Source organism: Callospermophilus lateralis, chromosome 11, assembly GCF_048772815.1.
Source record: "Callospermophilus lateralis isolate mCalLat2 chromosome 11, mCalLat2.hap1, whole genome shotgun sequence".
Classification (NCBI taxonomy): Eukaryota; Metazoa; Chordata; class Mammalia; order Rodentia; family Sciuridae; genus Callospermophilus; species Callospermophilus lateralis.
The window spans coordinates 25271152-25288772 of NC_135315.1; the positions used below are offsets into that span (position 1 = coordinate 25271152).

Below are 17621 nucleotides of genomic sequence, written 5' to 3' on the forward strand. Positions count from 1 at the left end.
CAAGAACAGAAACTGCCCACTCATCTTGTGAAAATCCAAGAGCTTTTTTTGGAATATGTGATTTTGCTTCCTTTGATTTAAAAAAAAAAACAAAAAAAACCAAAATCTGGAACCCAGTTCCTTATCACTATTAAGTCCATTTTCCCAGGAGATGTCACTGTTGGAGATAATAACTTAAGTATTCTTGGAGTGGAGGTAGTCTCTCTCTTCCTAGTGGGTTGTCTTCTTTGTTCCCTTCCCAAACTTGGCATCAAGACCAAGACCTATGGAAAGGAGAAAATGGACTTAGCTTCATGGGGAGACACAAAACCTACCAATGATTTTGGGGAGTTAGTCTTGGTTCTCTAAATGGGGACTTTAAATAAACTGAATTTCAGAACACTGGTTTTACATAACTTTCTCAGAGACAACAGAATAGCACCAAACAAACAAACAAACAAAAAAATGACCAAGACACTGGTAATGACAAATATATGTGTGTGCACGCATGCATGTTCACATGTGCATATTTGTGTATGTGTGTACATAGAGCAAGACTGAAAGAAAGTTGAGTCAGAATGTCTAAGCTAGTTTTCTCAGTTCATCTATGTCATCACAAGTTAGTAGGGAATAGCATAATTTTGTCTTGCTCAGGATCTGGGTAAATCAAGTCAGTGGAAGGAGACCACTGAAGAAAAGCACATTAAGAAGAATATGTTAGAAATAATGCTTCGTTTTCTCTTTTGAGAAAGTTTTCTCTAAAACAGCTAAATTTTCAAATACATAAATATATTTTAGGGAAAAAAACATAAAGAGCTCTGTCATCGCCCCTCTGTGTAGCCAAGAGAGGTATCTTCTCTGGATGGAACTTACCCAGGAACACAAGCACAGTGCCTACCCACTGCATGGGGCTAATGGGGTTGGCAAAGAGGATCACAGAGGCCAAAATAGTGAAGAACTTCCGAGTTGTCGTGATGATTGAGCAGGTCAGGGGACCAAAATACACAACTGTCATGAAGATGAAGCTCTAGAGAATGAGAGAAAGGTGGCTCAGGTTGATTCTTGGGTATCTTACCATTAGGTCTAAAGTAACAGACATCAGGGCTAATCTTGACATTTCTTATCCCAGCCAGGCCAGTCTTTCCTAAGGAACCAGCCACTACCACAAGGAAGCCAAGATATCCCCTCTCAAGAACTCACCTGACCCAAGGCACTGGTCAGGCCAAAGAGCAGGATATTATAGATGATGATTGGGTACCTTTCAGCAAAGCTCAAGAACTCCCAGAGCTCCCCAGTGAACAGGATTCCTAAGAAGAAACAGTGAAAGATAAATGGCACATCTTGTGTGGCACACACACCTATGCATGGTCTGCTCCAGTACTATGAAGGAAGATGAGTATGGAAAACTATATGGAGTGCCTTTATATTGCCTGTCACACATCTTTCTCATGTTTTTGTTTTGTTTTCTGATTAGAAAGACTAACTAAGGACTTGATTTGGTGAGAAAGGCTTGAAAGTTAAGGAGTTACTTCCACTCCAGTGATTGGAGGCAGCAAAGATCCTTGGGTGCTGTGGAGAGAGATAGTGACCCATATACCTCTCACTCAAGGAAGCTCCTTGCATTAGTCACCTCCAGCTACCTCTAGCCTCCTCCATTAACCTGATGTGCTACACAAAAAATACTTTCTACAGGTGCCCAGATTTGAACAATTAGGAAACAATCATTTCAAAGCAAAATATAAGCCAGGGAAAGTGGCAGATGCCTATAATCCCAGCTTTAGGGAGACTCGGGCAGGAGGATTGTATGTTTGGAGCCAGCCAGGAAAACTCAGTGAGATCCTGTTTCAAAATATAAAAAGGGCTGGGGATATAGTCCAGTGGTAGAGTACCCCTGGGGTTCAATCCCCAGTACCAGGGGAGAAAAATGCACTCACACTTGAACTGCATTCAATGTATACCTGTTTGTTTCCTATGAACACTATTCCAATATCTTGTTTGCCTCTAAGAGGGAAAGTTCCCAGGTACTTCCATGTGTTTTACAATGTGTGTCTTCCCATGATATCTGACGCAGAGAGAGACCCCTGTTGTATTAGTGACAGGTAGTAAGCAAATCCTGCTAGTGCAGGTCATTCCAGGAAGGTTTCTCAGAGTTTAGACAGAAGGGCATCTTGGAACCAAGCATTGGTCTGCACAAAGTAAGCAACTGGCAGCAGAGACAGGATCAACTGGACAAGTGCAGTCTGCCCTCTGGTGATACATGGAAAGAATAGCAGAACTGCTCCTTACCAGCTCCTAGCAGCAATGTCGACCAAAGGTTGATGTTCAACATCATGTGGTTGGAGCCTGTTTGGTAATGAGCCCGCATGTGGTCCTGGGAAACACCTGTCAGTCCATCCAGGGTCAGAGACAATAGCTGGGAAAGAAAGGGAGCAACCTGCAATGCAACCACCAAGTCCTCTCCCTAATTCAGGACATAGGATTCCCATCCTCAGGGCTCCTCAAAAAGCCACTACCCCAGGACAGAGATCTAGGAACACTGATGTCATTTGGTCCTGGGTAGAAGGTGGGCAGAGATGATGTACGTTCCCCAGGCACTGAATTGACAGGCTAACTGAGATGTAGAATGGAACTATAATAGAGTAGAGCTTTCATTAAAGCTGGAGAAATCTAATCCCATCAGGTTAGTTTCCTAGTTTGAAGTACAGTGCTTCAAATAATGGATTCTATGGTCAGACTGCCTGGTTTGGAATCCTGACTCCACCATTTAAATAGCATGGACAACAAGCCTCGGTTTCACTATTTGTAAAATATTACCTGTGTTAGGAGATTGTTGTAAAAATCAATTAATATGTAGAAGATTTGGAATGGTCCCTAACACATAAGCTATAGCTCCCAGTGTATTATTTTTAACCCTGGCCTCCACACTGCTTGGAAGTTCACAGTAAGAGTCACATTATTCCTTTTTTCTCAGGTCTCCATGACCTCACATTATGATCTAGACACAAACCTCAGAGTTATCTGTTCCCCAGAAGCTGTAGTTAAATATTTCAGGCTTCCCATCATGGGTTCAGCAGAGCCCTGTAGCAGAGCCCAAAAATGGAGGGCAAGGAGTACCACAACCTTTCTCAAGACATGTAACTAGCCTTCTGTCTCCAAAGTAGGGCTGTTCTCTGGTTAACTTTGCCAGAAAAGTCTGCCTTCCCCAGAACTGCATACCAGAAGTAATTCTCCATAGCCGATTGTGTGTTCTTCCATCCCAACTACTTTCTTGGGTTTGTACATGAAAAGGGCCACTCCAGCCACAATTAGCAACACACACAGGTACTTGGCCAATGGGTACTTCTTCTTCAAGAGGGTCACCCCAAGGAGCATGACTACAGGGAAAAAAACAGAGTGGAAAATTCAGGTACTCACAGGCATCAATTACCCCAGTTACCCTCCTCCCAGGAGCCAAGAAAAGACTCAGGAAGAAAAGAATGTCTGAGAAAGAAGTCCTAAAGAAAGTGAGAGGAGGGGTGCCAAGCTGGCACCTAGATAAAGATGATTGAGCAACAAGCTTGAGTAGAGTATAAGGCGGGGAAAAGGTAGAGGACAAAGGTGAAAGTTACGGGAAGAAATGCAGCATGAGTGGGAAACAGTGGGGAAAGACGAGGGGTTGAGAAAAAGAAACTGATGAGTAAAATGGGACTTAGGATATGTAATAATAATGTAAACACACAGACACCAAAATGATTGACCACGTGAAGCTGACTAGGCTAGTCTCCAGCTTGCACTGAGGTTTACCAGCTGATACACACCACAGGAAATGGCAAAGATGCCTAGATGGGCAGGGAGAAGGACTGAAGGAAACTCTTTGGAGAAAGGTATGATGAAATCCAGAGAGACACAGATCTCTCTGGCAGAGGAAAAGTGAGCTTATTCCAGGAAAAGTGAGGACAGAAGATGGAGATCATCTTTTTCTGCTTACCTGGGATTGGCTTGCAGGATTTACCAAGGACCTGAAATTAAATTCAGCAAATAATTTCTGAGCATTTGTGACATGCCAGGAACCATACTGCATGTCACATTAAGTAAGCAAAGGGCCTACATGGGGCACATTAGCCTCAGAAAGCAGCCCTGTCATGGCCCAACCCACCACTATACCCTAGCTCCAGGTTTTATACTCTGAATTTCTCAAATACTGTTTCCCAAGGCTGTTTCTTTTTATTTAAGTCACAGACATGACAGAAGCCCCCTCAGTTCTTTTCAAACAATTCTGAGCAAACACTCATCCCACCCTGAAGTTTCACCTGAGTTGGATAGTTGACAAACTGTAGTGCTGAGTTGCTGGAGACCATAGCACCCAAATAGGACAAAGAACAGGCAGCATAGAGCCAGCTCCGAGTACGATCCACCCTGGCAGTGTCAAAAAACTGGATCACTGGGAGAAGAAGAAGAAGAAAAAAAAAACATACAAGAGAAACCTGGTGGGGCTAGGATGGACCACTAAGCAAAAGTTGAAGCTGCATGAAAGGAATTTGCCAAACTATTTCTATCTTCTTCGACTGAGGATTCGCTGAAAATTATTCAACTCCCCAATTCCACCTGAGCCTAACACAAGATGACATGTTGGGTGGAGATGGGGATCTCATTCCATTCAAGAGAGGACTTAGCCCTGCTGCTAGTCTCCTGGAAACAAAAAAAGTTCAAAACATGTTTGAAGATGACACACAAAGGAAAGTCAAAGGGCCAAATGAAAAAAAGTTATAAGTATTCTCAATAGGGATTTAGAACACAAAAGATCCACTTTCTGCATATTTCTAACTCAAAAGTTGGGCTATGTAAGGAAATAATATTTAATCTCATTTCAAAATTATTACTTTTACAGACTGCAGAGAGGTTGTGTGATTACTAAAGTGGGTGGGGTTTGAAAAAGTAAAACTTTAAGGTGAATCAATGCCTAATGCCCAGGGTGGCAGGAGGTGGGGGACACTCAACAATTTACTATTTAAGTACTCACAAATCTTGGCAAACACAGCATTGATCACACACTGGATGAAGACCAGGGTTAAGGCAAAGGTGAACGTCTCCTGTTTGGCTCCCTCCCCATATTTTCCTCTTGTTCTAAAAATAAAATGCATGAGAAAAAAAGGGGGAAATTAGTATACTTCACTCAATTTAATCTAGTGTGTCCAGAGCCACTGAAGGCTTTGGAGTTATCTTTCCTCTTTGGATGTAGGGAGAGAGTGTCTGTGAGGATCACTGGACTCATTTACAAAAGGGGTTGATTCTACTGGATAGAGAGAATAGGCATCTCAGCCTGTGTATCCCACAGTTGAAGGAAATAATATCCATAAAGGACAGAGATAAAGGACACAAGTAAAATTTGACAGTGAAACGAAGTACCCCAGGCAGAAGTATTTGCGCTAGACAGCAAAGCCGAGAGCAAAAGAACAGGCTGTGTGCAAGCATCTGGGAGTTTCAAAGAGCAGCTGGTTCAGGTCAAGGAAATCTGCTCTGGGGTAGGAGTTCCAGGTTTTTTGTTATTGTAGTTGTTATTTTATTTTGAGACAGGGTCTCGCTAAGTTGCTGAGCCTGGCTTTGAACTTGGGAGTTTCCAGCCTTAGCCTCCCCAGCCGCTGGGCTTACAGGCGTGCACCACCACGCCCGGCAGTTCTAGGTTCTTGAAACCAGCAAGAACAAAAACACTAAAGGAAGAAAATTAACCAGGTACCGGAAATTCAGAGGCCAACTCTGGTGTTTTGGAATTAGCGGGTGGCTCAGCTGGGGATACAAACGTAGCGGAATACTAGGAGGGCCAGAGCCAGGTGGAAGAACAAGAGGAAAGCCCAGGGCCAGAAAATGAAAGTCTGAGAACTGGAACGCAGGCTGGGCAGAGGGGATTGGATGAGGGGGGATGTCTGCGTTCCCTCCCCGGGGGTCCGCTCACATCTTTTCCTGCAGGATCCCATAGTAGAAATAGCACACAAAGACACCAAGGAAGCAGAGCGGCAGGCGCAGCCGGTCGGGCACCAGAGATTTGCTAGCGGCCATGAGACGCCCGGACGAGCCGACCACAGACCCGCTCACAGCCGGTAACGGCACCGGCGGCGGAGGCGACAACTCCAGGCGGACATCGCCGACCGGCGGCAGGGGCCTCATAGGAGCTGCATGCGACCGCCTCTCACTAGGCCCCAGAAGTCACCTCCAGAATTGCCAGATCAGGGCTGCCGAGAGGGAAATTCCTTAGAACCCAGAAACCGCCTTCTAGGAAAGAAGAGCGACGCTGAGACCTTGGCTTCATTCCTGGTGGTCAGAAGAGTAGGAATTCGCAAGGTTAACGCCTCGCTAAAGAGATTCTTTTGACCAGGCAATTCCGAAGACAACTGCAACCCGGAGCTCACCGGGGTGGCTTGGGAGATACCCGGGCGTGTAATGATGACGTATAAGGATGTGGAGGTCACCAATTGGCTGCACTGCGTGAAGATAGAAAGGTGGGCGGGGAAGGAGGAGGGGCGCCGGCGGAGCCGATCAAGTAGTCTTTCTACGGGTCGGCCGCCCGGCTTCTGCTGGGTCCTAACACCAAGAAGCAGGTGGAGCCTTGGCGCCCTCAAGCTGCTACGTAGCGTCAGCAACTCGAGCGGGCTCCTCCAGAGCGTTCAAGGCCTGGCTTAGAGGAGCAGGGCTCTTGTCACTTTAGATCCGGGCATCCTACACGTGTAGCCAAAATTCTGAGCCACGTTCAGAAAACTAGAGATAATTAGTAATAGCCGCGTTGTCGCCCCTTGACTGTTCTGAGGATCAAATGAGCTGAGGTTTATGAAAGTGTTTTATAAACTGTAAATTGTGATGTGGAAATTTAAGATTTTATTGGTCATTACTGTTTCTCAACTCCGATCTTATTTCATCACATCCTGAAGGTGGAAATGCAAGCTTATTGAAGTGAATTTTCTTCAAGGCCTTCCAGCTCACCAACAATGGAGCAAATACTTTGGCTGCCCCCCAGCTTCTTTCCCACCATTATTAAGCCCTCTTGGTTCCCCACCACCACCTCCGCATCCAAGGGTTAGATCTCCACCCGATGACACCAGGTCTTTCCACTGCCACCCCCAACCCTCCACTTAATAATTGGCCCAATTCTCAGGTGGCCCCTTGGACTCTGAGCTTCTCTCTAGCAGCTTATTCCTTTGGCACCACCTCAGGCAAAGGAAGGAAACGCTGGGCAGCACCACACCCATCGCCTGGGGCCTGACTCACTAAGGCTTTGGGGGCAAGCCAGATATCTTTCATGGAGTGGGAGGAGTAGTAGATAGAATACTGGGTCTGTCCCCAGCTCTTTTTATGGGTGGGAGACAGGGGTCCCCACACCTTTGCTCTCTTGCCTCTAGCTTATTCCACTGAATCAGGTGGCACTTCCTGGGAACCAAACAGGAGCTGGGACCAGACCTGAGTTCTAGTTCCAGCTCTGCTTCTTTGCCAGCTGGGACCTCAAACAATTCACCTGACCTCTGAGTCAAGTTTCCTTATGTAAAATTAATGGGAATATAATAACAAGCAGGAGAGCACTGTCATTAGAAGCATGGACAATGTATTCAAATGATCAGGTTTCCAATCCTAGCTCCCCCACTATGTGTCTGTCTTTTGGGAAAAGTTATTCAATCTTTTTGACCTTCCCACATCAGTACAATGGGACTTATTACATTTCTCTCCTTGGGTGGTTGTCATATTTTGATGGCATTTCATATGAAGCATCTAACATGGTATCTGCTGCTTTACCAAGCCCATGAATGGTAGTTACAAGTGGCCTGAGATAGGTAGAGTTATTTATATCATTATTGTGACTCTCCTTCAGGTTGTCAACTTTCCATCAATGCAGTGGGGATGTCCTTTGTGAGAATGCTTTGTGAATTCCAAAGCACTGTCAGAATGTTTGGTGATTATTCAAATTTTCATCAAAAGCCTCAGCACTCTTACAGGTGGAGCACTGGACGGAGAGACTGCAAAAGGGCAAGGACGGTTTCTTTGTATTCTCTAAGGTTGCACACTGTGCTGGGGGGTACTCACTGAGAATACCCAATGGGAGCAAAGCCTTCTTTACCGTGCCATGGGAGTCCACCTGAGTAGTCTTCCCTGGTCTTGTCCCCCTTGCCAGTGCAAGGGCATACTGTCTTTCCTTGGTCACCTTCTTTCCTCTCTGAAACCCATTCTGCTTAGACTCATAGAGAAACAGGTAATTTCCCTAATGATTCCCACACCCCACCTCCAGGACACACCATTCTGGAAAGATTTTTCTTGGACCTGTTTTTTTTTTTTTGTTGTTGTTGTTGTTATTCTTGGGAAGAGTTCATACAGCACCCAAGCCCACTAGTTATATATTAAGTAAGGGCTCCTTCTCTTGAAGACAAGACCAAGTGATGAATATGGTACCCTGTATCTCGGCCCCACTCCTCCTACCCCAGGTATTTAAACAGAACTTCAAGCTGCTGGGAATACTTATTGATTTATTTTGGTCTATTAACACCAAGATCTGAAAAAAAAAATCTCTAAACACAAGATAAGAAAACTTGGAACATTAACATTCTTCTTCAATTTTGTGTAAGCTCTGCAGTACGGAAAATATACAAACTTCAAACAGCTGCAAAAATAGTGTCTTTGGGAGAAAATAGAGTTTCTACATTGATACAAGAAAAATAGGCATTTTTCTAATCCAGCCCAGCCCTGGGGCAGGTGAAGGGTGTAGAGTCACCACTTGCCACCTGGAGGAATGCCAGCCCTCCCTCTCCCCCGCCACCCACCTGGGGCTGGGCTGCTGCTTAAGACAATCTTTAGTCAGGGTGAAAGTGAGATGAAAATGCCACTTGGGAAACACTTGGTTCCTCCCTCTGCCAGCAGCTGAATTGGTCAAGTGTTGTGGCCCTCTAGGGCCGCTTTGGTCAGCTCCTCCAAAAAGAGGGAGGCATGGAGCTGGGGTGTCTGTCTTCTGGGCTGCTCTTCCGTGTTTCTGGAGGTGGAGAGGGAAGGGAGTCTGGCCTTCCCTTCTCCTTCAATCACAGCCAGCTTACTCCACCACAACAGGGGCCTCCTATAAGTCATTTGGACTTGCATCCTGGGGTGGGAGACTCAAGACCTTCTTGGGTGAGTTTCCACTGAGTGAGGGAAGCGGCAGGTACACAGGTGTGAGTTGTCAGCTGCCCAGCTGCTAAAGGAGAAGGCAAGTCCCCTCACATTTGGAGGGGCTGGTGTCCATCAGAAAGAGGACCTGGGGCTTTGACACAATAAGTGAAAGTGCTCAAAGGCCGAGAAGGAAGGGCTCCTCCATCCCCCTGCTTGGGGAGCTAGAGAGGGGCCTGCCACCAAGGCACTGGTCTCCATGGTAAAGTTGAGGGGGGTCCCCTCAAACCACCAGGGAGCTCTGGAAAAGCACAGACTCTTCTGATGGTGGGGTGCGCTGCCATGGCTCGAATGGCAGTGGGGAGGCCTTGGAGGCCTCTGGATCCTTCCGAGACGGTGCCCTGGGGCTGGCAGGGGGAAGGGGAGACCCCGGGCTTGAGGGGCAGTTACGGAAGATAAAGCCCATGCCAGGGAAGAGTGGCTTCATCAAGCTGACAGGGCAGAAGGCTGAGCCGGTCGGGTTGAAATGGACTTTGTTCTTGTCAGGACAGGAAGTCAGGAAGGCCAGGTCAGGACCTGGGGACCTGGAGGATGGAGAGACAAACACATATAAACACACAGAAAAGTGGCCAGTGAGAGAGGGTGAGAGGTGTTGCCAGCAGCCAGGGAGCTGGGTCTCTGCTCAAACAGGATGGTAGCTCTTTTATTTTTATTTTTTTAATATTTATTTTTTAGTTTTAGATAGACACAATATCTTTATTTTATTTTTATGTGGTGCTGATGATCAAACCCAGTGCCTTGCACATGCCAGGCGAGTGCGCTACCACTTGAGCCACATCCCCAGCCCCAGCTTTTTTATTTTAAATGGCACTGGGGATTGAACCCAAGGGTGCTTTACCACAAGGCTACATCCCCAACCCTTTTTAATTTTGAGAGGCTCTAAATTGCCCAGGCTGGTCTTGAATTTGTAATCCTCTTGCCTCAGCCTCCCAAGTTGCAGGGATGTCACTGCACCCAGCTCAAACAGGAGAGTAACTTGATCAATCAAAAAATGAAAGGCTACAGTCTTTAGGCTCCTCAGCTCTCTATTTTTTAAAAATATGGCTAAACAGATGAAACACAATTTAGCTAGAAATAGGAGGAACAGTTCCCAATAATGTGATTCTAGGAGACCAAGGGATCTTTTCATTGGAAAATTTTCTACAGAGAGTAGTGTTTGAGGGGCAGACCACATGCCTGAAGGCAGATATCTAGGCACAGTGACATTCTAAGACTTTATAGCCTAAAGCAGCGTTCTTGGCCTTAGCGCTACTGACATTTTGAGCTGCATAATTTTTTGCAGAGGCGAGAGTGGGAAAGCACTGTCCTGAGATCGCAGGACGTTTAACAGCATTCCTGGCCTCTGCCCAGGACAGTAGCAATACCCACAGTACTATGTTCTTCCCCCTTCATACACACTTGTGACAACTAAAAATATCTCTTAACATTGTCAAATGTCTACCTCAGGGCAAATATGTCTCCTGTTGAAATAATTGGCCTGAAGATTCTAATTCTTGAGCAGGTTTGGAAGGAAGGATTATCAAAAACTTTCACTGGGAGGAAAGGACAGCAACAACTATGAGAAAGGCTGTTAGACTTTCTCAGAAGGTCTGGATTCTGACTCCCCACGTCTCACCTTTAAAGTGGGAAGAATCATCCCTTCCCTTCTGACCACTGGAAGAAATGGAAGGATGAAAAGAGGTGAGTTCAGTGAGCTCCTGAGTAAGGAATCCTTATGATAAAAAGTGTCTGGAGTGAAGCAGCCCTGAGAAGCTGCTGGCTGTGAGGCTTCCAGTGAGAAGACAAAGGTGTGGGAAGATGATGGAGCTCCATCACTAGTGGTTCCCTTTTCTGGTACTTTTTATTGAAGGAAAATATACATGGAAAAACCCACTTAGGGGGCTGGGGATCTAGCTCAGTTGGTAGAGTGCTTGACTCCCATGCACAAGGCCCTCAGTTCAATCCCCAGCACAGCAAAAAAAAAGAAAAAAAAAAAAACACACTTAGGGTAAAAATTGATACATTATTTTCCATTTTAATCCTAGAATCCTAATAATTCCAAGGCCTGAGAAGAAGAGTGAGGTGGGAGAAGAAGAGCAGAGTTCTGGCACAAAGTGGGAAGAGGTGGCAAGTGTGATAGGCCCAGGGGAAGGCCTGTGGGCCCGGAGACTTCAGTGGCAAGGTATTCCCACCAGAGAAGGGTTTAAAAGAACCCCTCTTTATGGAGGAGTGGGGAATGGGCAGAAGAGGGAATATTTTTGGTGTGTGACTAGAGGAGACCAAGCAACAAAGAACATGAGTGCAACCAACATGACCCTGAGCAGCCAGATACCCTCCCTGAGAAATCTAAGCGATCACAGAGACAGCAGCTAAGAAGAGGAAAATGTCGCCAAAAAAACTCACTGTACACGAGAACTCCCCAAAGGAAAGATGATGAAATGAAGAGACCTCATGAGCTACAGAATTTCAGACCCAGGATGTCTTAGAAAACAACGGATCAGTCACACTCTCTTACAGGGGTAATGCAGAGGCAGAAAGCTAGATGAGATGACTTGAAGACTACTTCCGGCATTATGAGTCTGTGAAAGAATCAGGACATGCAATAGCCTAATTTCTATCAGCATTTCCAGGATGTGACTATTAACCTATAACATGGAGTGAGGGAGGACACAAGAGCCTGAAATCTGCTTAAGCTGTAAGTGCTGGCCTTTTGCTTCCACAACACCTCATTCTTAAAGGACACCAGGCAACAGCAACAGCAGGAACAAACTCCTACCCTCATGGGTTGTCTTCTCTATTGTTTGAGATACAAATGGTGCCCTTAATTCCCAGAACCCAGTCCTAGCTAAAGCTTCACTCACACACCATTACTGAACTCCCTGACTGCCACTGAAACCACAACTTCCAATGTGAATCTGCCCTGATGGATATGAAGCTGCAGGAGAAACCAGAGGCCCTCTGTGGGGCCTGCTAAGGGGTTCTGTGTGTATCTTTGGAAGATGACCTCTCAATCTTCTGCTAACAGGAGGAACTGTAAAGAAATCACAAAAGAATGGCCTCTGAACTATCCAGTCTGGTTTGGGAATATTCCACAGTCCTTACTTGCAAGGTCTGGAACTTTCTGTCTGCAAGTTCATGATACTTGATCCATTACAGCCACAGGGTGAAGAACTATTAGTATGTTCTCTCTCTCCCTCTCTCTGATCATGATCTAGCAAATTCTCACACTTTCCCTAGGGATAAAAAAATAAAAATGGAAGAAACAAAGGGCTGAAGTTTCTGATATCTTTCCTTTTCAGCTCCTGCTGTGCTTATGGCTGGCATGTGGGCAGAGAACAGGTTTCTATGGAGATAATGATAAGCAAAGATTTAAGTGCTCAGAGTAGGTAATGTCAACAAGTTTGATCATGAGAAAACTGCAATACTGAAAATCTGATGTTGCCAACACCTCTAGACAAGACAGAGTGCAAGAGTGAAAAGGACCTGGCAGGTGGTGTTAGAGTCTGTAAACAAGTCTGGATGGCGCCTGGCAAAATGCCAGAGGGAGTGGTTTGTGAAGTAACGCCAGTGAGCCATTAAGTGTGGAGATTCCTTATTGGTTGACTGCTGTATCTATTTTATGCTAATTAAGATAAGTTGTGTGAAATGTATAAATACCACTCCTGTCCTACAATAAACGGCTTCCACTCCTGCTGTATCAATGTACACAAGTTGTTCGTCACCCCCGCCCCCTTAGTTTGCTGCGGCAAGGTGGGATAACATAGGGCTTGACCTCCATCTTTGTCCCTCCCTCCCACACCCTGTCCACTTGATGTACTCACGTGGCCTCTTCAAACACTCGCACTCTCTCACAGCCTTCTGGGGGCTCCCGTTTGAAGACATAGCTGTGATTGGGCCGAGGGGAGGCGGCAAAGGCAAGGACTGGAGATGGGCTGCCATCTTCAAGGAAGGCTGGGTGACCTGGAGAATAGGCTGCAAACAAAGTAAGGCTGAGTCCCAGAAGGCCTCTGCATTCCTCAGCTAAGACCTTGGGTGTAAAGGGGTGAAGCTGGGAGGTACATGATAAAGTAGGTGGTAGTGGTTATGCTAACCAGGCTGCTCTGTTTCATATTCTACCTTAAAAAGCCTTTGAGGTAGCTTACAAACATATATAACATATGACAGAATACAAGAACAGTGGAGTTGATGGGAAAAGAAGGTCTTATAATACTGCACTCTTGGGAGGTAGAAGAAGACTGGACCTCCAGACCTCAGACTTAAAGGAATCCTATATGGCATCCCTCTTTGCCTTCTCCTGAGACTGTGATGCCCCTGACTATCCCTACCTGCCAGCATGCCAGGACTTCTCCTTGCTGCAGTCTGGAACATACATCCCTCTTTACAGGGAGCACTCTCATACTAACTTTGAGAAACCACCTTTACACAGGATAAAATTCTATCAGAGGATAAAATTCTTCTTATTTTCTACCTAGTGACTGTACTTTGCCTAGGCTACAAATATTCACTTTATCTGTATTTACCTCATTTATTCCTTGTTACTCCTGGCTCTATTTACCTATGTGTATTGTTAGATCATTTTGTCCCTGAGAAATCCAGCCTACATCATGTGCCTTTGACCAGCCTACCTCATAAAGTGGCTGCGAGAATCAAATCAGAGGACGCAGGCACAGTGCTTTATAACATATGGATCATTAGTAGGAGGCAGGAATCCTATCTCTTCTTCCCCATGAGAAGTCAGGGCACAGGAGAAAGTCAGGCTTTGGAATCAGAAAGTTCACATATCAGTCTGGTCAAATTGGGCCCTGGACCACATTCTCTTATTTTTGATCATTTCCAGTCACCCTGAAGGCTTATGCTGGTAACAAGTAGTGTGGACACCCAAACGGAGATGTGCTGGCCTCCTACTATAGCACTCTAACCCTCAGCCAAAAGTAGGAACAGGAAGGATTGCTCTTCTGGACTCCACTGAAGATTCAGTAAAGTATAGGTACAGAGTTTATAAATTACAAATCAGAATGTCATGAAAGGGACATTATTGTTGGTATAGTGTACAGAATGAAAGACTAACGTTTGGCTCACAAATCGTGCTGGGCCTAAAACTGCTGGGAGGGAAAAGGGAGAGAAACCCTTCTTGCAGTTCAATGTCAGTCCTGCTGCCTCGGCTCCGTGGCTTACCTTTGTCACTGGGGACAGATGCCAGCTCAATGGCACCCCGGTGCTCCTCACGGCTGGCCCTGCCAGAAGGCTGGGGGGATGCCAGGGGCACGGAAGGAGAGCTGGCATGGTTGCCTGACTCCAGCAGTAGGAGGGAGTGATCACAGCTGCCATTCTGGGGAGGAGCAGGAGCACGGTGTCCATCAGGGACCTCAAGGATCTGACAGAGAAAGAAGGCGAGACTCTCAATGCAGGATCTTCTCAGGCCTACAGCACTGCAATGACCCCAAGGGTACTCCCCGCATCCTTCCTTTCAGCCTCTATTCAGAACACAGACACAATAGAACACCATGGGCTCGAGATCTTGATTTCCCTGACCTCAACTCCATTTTCCCTCAGTCTAAAGAAACCCCATTTCTCCTCCCATGGCACTTTGTTCTTTTCCCTCCTAGCACTGGTAGTCCAGTGTATCATTACCTATTCATTTGTGCAGTGGATCAATGTGTCCCCCCACTAGTATATAAGCCTTATGAGGGTAAGGACCTTTGTGGGCAGGGCTCCGGGAACATAATGGTGAGTGCTATATGCAGGGGGACATATATAGCACTGACATTTAGTGCTCTATGAGTGTGCCACTCACCCTCAGAAGTTCCTCTTCACCCTGCTCATTCACAAGGGACAGGGCACCAAGATGTGCTGTAAGCCATCGCAGGGTGAGGATGCAGACAATTATCATGTATAAATACCTATTGCTCCCTCCTTATTAAACATCAACAGTACTTGTACACACAGCTCACTAAATTGTACACATGTGTTTTGGTGTATATGAAATCCTGCATATATCCAAATTAAAAATAAACCAGGAGGTAAATCATAAACCGAGGAGTGTGCTCATTAGAATTATATTAATACTGTCCAACTGGCATTCCCCAATTGTACTGTGTCAGTATAAAAATGTGCCTGAGACTGCAGAAAAGGTAGCACAGAATTCTGCCTGGGAGTGGGGCAGGGAGAAGGCTGCACAGGGGCAACTGGACACGAGGACGGATGCGTGTTACCAGGTTAAGCTGGAGGGAGGGAAGTGGCGACAGGGCATTTGGCATGAACTGAGGTACAAGTGGGTAAAGTTACCGAAGATTCAAGGAATAGTGAACTGGCAATGTGGCTGAAGAATGATGCCCTGCCTGCTGCTTCCTGCTGGGGACCCTCTCCTCTACCAATCCTTGCTCCTTTCCTCTATTCACCATCACAAAGCCTTCCCCAGGTACAGCTACCCTCTCTGCCACCTTTGTGCTTAAGTCCACTTGAGACTAATGAGCTCCCCGTGTTGCTCTGGCAGGCAGATGTTTGTCCATTCTTGTTTACACAGCTAGAGCCTGAGAGGCCTAGATGGGGCACACCCATCTCCCCTGACACCGCCTATCCACCTGTTGGTGCATACAAGGAGCAGCTGCCACTTACTCTCAGCAGTTCCTCTTCACCCTGCTCCTTCACAAACACCTCCTCCAGCTCTTGGTTGAGCCCTTCCAGGCTCCTGTGCAGGCAGGGGCTGAGCCGCAGGACAGGAGACCCTGAGGGGAAGCTGGGAGGCGACGCCTGAGGCGGCGGCAAATGAAACAATTAGGTGAAGCTCCACAGAGACCTATCCAGCTATCAGTTCTGACCAGAGGGTAATGGTGTCCACACAGCAGGACCCAGTGAATAAAGGACAATTTGGTAACAGTTACAGATTGTTATTGGCCCGTTTGGTGGCGTTTCCTCTGGGAGTTGGGACTTTGAGGTCTAGAGTGTGATTTTAGAGTCATTGCCTCAACTGCTCAGGGATGGGGTAGAGAACAGCAAGAAGCCTTTCCAGTGTCACTCAGATAAATCCAAGTTTGGACTAAAACTTCACCTGTCCCCCATGTGGCCACAAAGCATGCAATGTGGTGGGACTCAGTAGCTGTAAGATCCAAGAGAACTCTGCCCACCAGGAGAGTCCATTCTGGAGGGAAACAGAGGGGGCTGTGTCTGGGGAGGAAACACATACCCTCAGTGCTCCCCGCACAGCATGGTCCCCTTGGAGCGGGGAGCTCCGCTCTTTTTCCTTCCCACTGCGGCTCAGCTTTGTCCTCTGCAGTTGTTGCTTCAACTTGGTAATCTAGAGGCCAGAAAGAAGAAGAGCAGAAGTGAGTGAAGCCAAACAAAAATGTACTGGGTCCCTCCTCCCAGGTATGTCCTCTGTCACAGGCCCAAAGACACATAAAAGGGACATGGAAGTTAATCTTCCATCTCAAAATAGCTCAGCAGTGGTTAAAACCTGTGAAGATCAGTTCCTCCAACAAGGTGGATGTCTCGTGAATCAGACTCTTGCATTCTTAAAACATTACTATGTATTTTATAAACGGATCAGTCAAATTGAAAATATGCAATACTGGAACTTTTTGTCTCTTACAAATTGCAAAAGCATGGCATACTACTCCACTAATAGCGGAAAGTGTTTGAATGTCAATGGCCATACATTTTCAATAACCCCAGCAGTCCTGAGACGAGAAGGATGGAAAGATTTCCTCCCATTTAAAACTATACCATGCAAAGATAGGTTCTCTAGAAGTCATACCACATTTCATCTTGACTCCATACCCTGTCACAATTACAGAGTATCATCAACAAGTTTGGATATTATTCTTGTCACATTTGTAATGCTTGACCTTCTTGCCCCCAGCTGGCAAATGCTCACGGGATACAGAGTTGTAGAAATGTGAGCCTAAAGGGAATTCAGAGAGATCTGCTGTCCACAACCAGAAAACTTGTGAAGAAAAGTGGATTTGCCATTGTGGATCACTGTAACTTGCATACTCTGATGGTTAAAGACTTTTAAGTACTTTTTAATTTAGCCTTAAACTTAGCCTTAAACTCTCTTAGCTTTAAACTTCCAGTGCATTCACGTCATACTTTCTCATTGTTCTCAGCAATGAGGAGGACAGGAGCAACTTTCTTTGTGAAGGGGTCAAGAGTGAGTCCTGGCAGGCTGATCCTCATGACATGTCGAGGAGCTGGATTGAGAGCCCTGAATTCCAGCCTATGACTCTAGACTCAACTTTGGTGTCCTGAGCCCTCCTGAAGCAGAGGGAAGGCCAGAACAAAGCATTTAGGAACACATAATCATTTTTCTCTTCTTTTCAAAATGAGTGAATAGTTAAGTGGTAATTGAGGTTGGGAGTTCCTAATTCCCTGGAACTTGTTCCCTATCTTCCTTCAGTTTCTGAATCACTTATGTGGCTCCAACCTGAAATGTAAAGTGAGAACAGCAGCATCTGTGGCCCTGTGCCTGGCTGACAAAAGGCACCAGCAGCCCCTGGCCTGATCTTTCCCTAGAG

The 17621-nt window shown here is 46.1% G+C and overlaps 2 protein-coding genes across 4 annotated transcripts in view; both read right to left on the minus strand.

The window, feature by feature from the left end:
* Nucleotides 1–25: 25 nt before the first annotated feature.
* On the minus strand, nucleotides 26–6110 carry Slc35b1 (solute carrier family 35 member B1). Of its 2 annotated transcripts, none has more exons than XM_076870722.2 (9): nucleotides 5909–6110; nucleotides 4979–5082; nucleotides 4269–4399; nucleotides 3947–3977; nucleotides 3196–3353; nucleotides 2266–2392; nucleotides 1180–1286; nucleotides 853–1006; nucleotides 26–263 (listed from the first exon to the last, which is right to left on the minus strand). In XM_076870722.2, the coding sequence occupies exons 1-9, from the start codon at nucleotides 6010–6012 to the stop codon at nucleotides 211–213; spliced, it is 969 nt and encodes a 322-aa protein (XP_076726837.1). In that variant the 5' UTR covers nucleotides 6013–6110; the 3' UTR covers nucleotides 26–210. The 2 variants fall into 2 exon arrangements, with proteins under 2 accessions (XP_076726837.1, XP_076726838.1); XM_076870723.2 differs by having other exon boundaries at nucleotides 4269–4374; nucleotides 5909–5999.
* A 2329-nt stretch (nucleotides 6111–8439) lies between these two features.
* The window catches only part of Fam117a (family with sequence similarity 117 member A), a 44715-nt gene continuing 35533 nt past the window's right edge, over nucleotides 8440–17621 (minus strand). The window contains exons 4-8 of one of the 2 annotated variants that reach the window (XM_076870097.2): nucleotides 16292–16402; nucleotides 15724–15858; nucleotides 14284–14482; nucleotides 12930–13068; nucleotides 8440–9653 (exon numbers count right to left, since the gene is read on the minus strand). In XM_076870097.2, the coding sequence (XP_076726212.1) occupies nucleotides 9353–9653; nucleotides 12930–13068; nucleotides 14284–14482; nucleotides 15724–15858; nucleotides 16292–16402 (885 nt within the window). In that variant the 3' untranslated portion in view covers nucleotides 8440–9352. Of the gene's footprint in view, nucleotides 9654–12929; nucleotides 13081–14283; nucleotides 14483–15723; nucleotides 15859–16291; nucleotides 16403–17621 lie in introns of both variants that reach the window. The other variant, XM_076870096.2, reaches the window with a different exon arrangement.